This window comes from Pterocles gutturalis, unplaced genomic scaffold (assembly GCF_000699245.1).
Source record: "Pterocles gutturalis isolate BGI_N339 unplaced genomic scaffold, ASM69924v1 scaffold18929, whole genome shotgun sequence".
Taxonomy (NCBI): Eukaryota; Metazoa; Chordata; class Aves; order Pterocliformes; family Pteroclidae; genus Pterocles; species Pterocles gutturalis.
In genome coordinates, this window is record NW_010136151.1 from 1 (window position 1) to 2,068 (window position 2,068).

At 60.1% G+C, this 2,068-nt stretch overlaps 1 protein-coding gene across 1 annotated transcript; it reads left to right on the forward strand.

The window, feature by feature from the left end:
• Positions 1-4: 4 nt before the first annotated feature.
• LOC104468172 (transcriptional repressor scratch 1-like) lies at positions 5-472 on the forward strand (the record flags this gene model as incomplete). The annotated part of the gene is made up of 1 exon (XM_010082209.1): positions 5-472. A coding segment is annotated over one exon (468 nt), but the record flags the coding sequence as incomplete, so codon positions are not given.
• Between the last annotated feature and the right edge of the window lie 1,596 nt (positions 473-2,068).

Consider the following 2,068-nt stretch of genomic DNA (forward strand, 5'->3'; position numbering starts at 1 on the left):
GACGCCGCGGACCCCCCCGCGTCACACGTGCGGGGAATGCGGCAAAACCTACGCCACCTCGTCCAACCTGAGCCGGCACAAGCAAACCCACCGCAGCCTGGACAGTAAAATGGCGAAGAAATGCCCGACGTGCGGGAAAGTCTACGTGTCCATGCCGGCCATGGCCATGCACCTCCTGACGCACGACCTGAAGCACAAGTGCGACGTGTGCGGCAAAGCCTTCAGCCGGCCCTGGCTGCTGCAGGGCCACATGCGCTCCCACACCGGCGAGAAGCCCTTCGGCTGCGCCCACTGCGGCAAAGCCTTCGCCGACCGCTCCAACCTGCGCGCTCACATGCAGACCCACTCCGCCTACAAGCACTTCCAGTGCAAGCGCTGCAGCAAGACCTTCGCCCTCAAGTCCTATCTCAATAAGCACTATGAGTCAGCTTGCTTCAAGGGGGGGGCGCCCCTCAGCCCTCTCCGGAATTGATGGGGTACTTGGGGGGACCCCAGAACTCGGCACCCACCTTGGCACCCAATGGATGCACCCCCAAGTTCTCCTGGACATGGTACCCGGGGTGAGCACATGGATGCTGGGATGCGGATGCAGGGATGGGGATGCTGGGTGGGATGATCCCCCTTGGATGGGTATCATGGGGTTGTGGGGCACCCCAACATCACAATGACCCCCCTGTACATGGGCATCCTGACTCTTGGTGCACCCCAAAACCATGGTGAAACCCCTTTGCATGGGTGTCTTGCTCTTGGTACACACCAAGACCAAGGTGACCACACTTGGATGGGTGTCCCGCTGCACCCCAAAATCAGGATGACCCTCACATTGTGTGAGTGTCCTGGGGCACCCACAGATCAAGTTGACCCCCCTGTACATGGGTGTACTGGCTCTTGGTGCATCCCAAAACCATGGTGACTTCCCCCTTGTTTGGGTATCTTGGCACTGTGGTGCACCCCAAAGTCAGGGTGACCCCCCCCTTGCAGCAAGACCTTCACCCTCAAGTCCTATCTCAATAAGCACTACCAGTTGGCTTGCTTCAAGGGGGGGGCACCCCTCAGTCCCCTCCAGAACTGATGGGGGCACCCCAGAACTCAGTACCCAGCATAGAACCCAACAACACACACCTTGGCACCCAATGGATGCACCCAACGGATGCACCCAACGAATGCACCCTGAGTTTTTCTCCTGGACACGGTATCCAGGGTGAGCCCAAGGATGCTGGGATGGGGACGCTGGGTGGGGTGGGTGCCCTGGTGCACCCCCAGATCAGGATGACCCCCCTGTACATGGGTGTCCTGGCTCTTGGTGCACCCCAAAACCATGGGGACCCCCCCCCTTGGGTGGGTCTCATGGGGATGTGATGCACCTCAACATTAGGGTCACCCACCCCCTTGCAGCAAGCCCTTCGCCCTCAAGTCCTATCTCAATAAGCACTACGAGCCAGCTTGCTTCAAGGGGGGGGTACCCCTTAGCCCTCTCTGGAATTGATGGGGGCACCCCAGAACTCAGCACCCAGCACAGAACCCACCTTGGAACCCAATGGATGCACCCAACGGACGTACCCCAAGTTCTGCTCCCAGCCGTGGTACCTGGAGTGAGGCCAAGGATGCTGGGATGGGGATCCTGGGTGGGGTGGGTGTCCTGGTGCACCCCCAGATCAGGATGGCCCCCCCTGTACATGGGTGTCCTGGCTCTTGGTGCACCCCAAAACCATGGTGACCCCACTCATTCATGGGTGTCCTGATGCATCCCAAGATCAGGATGACCCCCCCCTGCACGTGAGTGTCCTGGTGCAACCCAAAATCAGGATGACCCCACTCTTTGCATGGTGTCCTGGTGCACCCACAGATCACAATGACCCCTTGTAACATGGGCATCAGGGCTCTTGGTGCACCCCCAGATCAGGACAACCCCACCTTACATGGGAGCCCCAGGCTCATGCCATACCCCACCCATGGGTGACCCCCCCTTCTTGCAGCAAGCCCTTCGCCCTCAAGTCCTATCTCAATAAGCACTATGACTCAGCTTGCGTCAAGGGGGGGGGGGGGACCTCACCCCCCCCTGGCATTG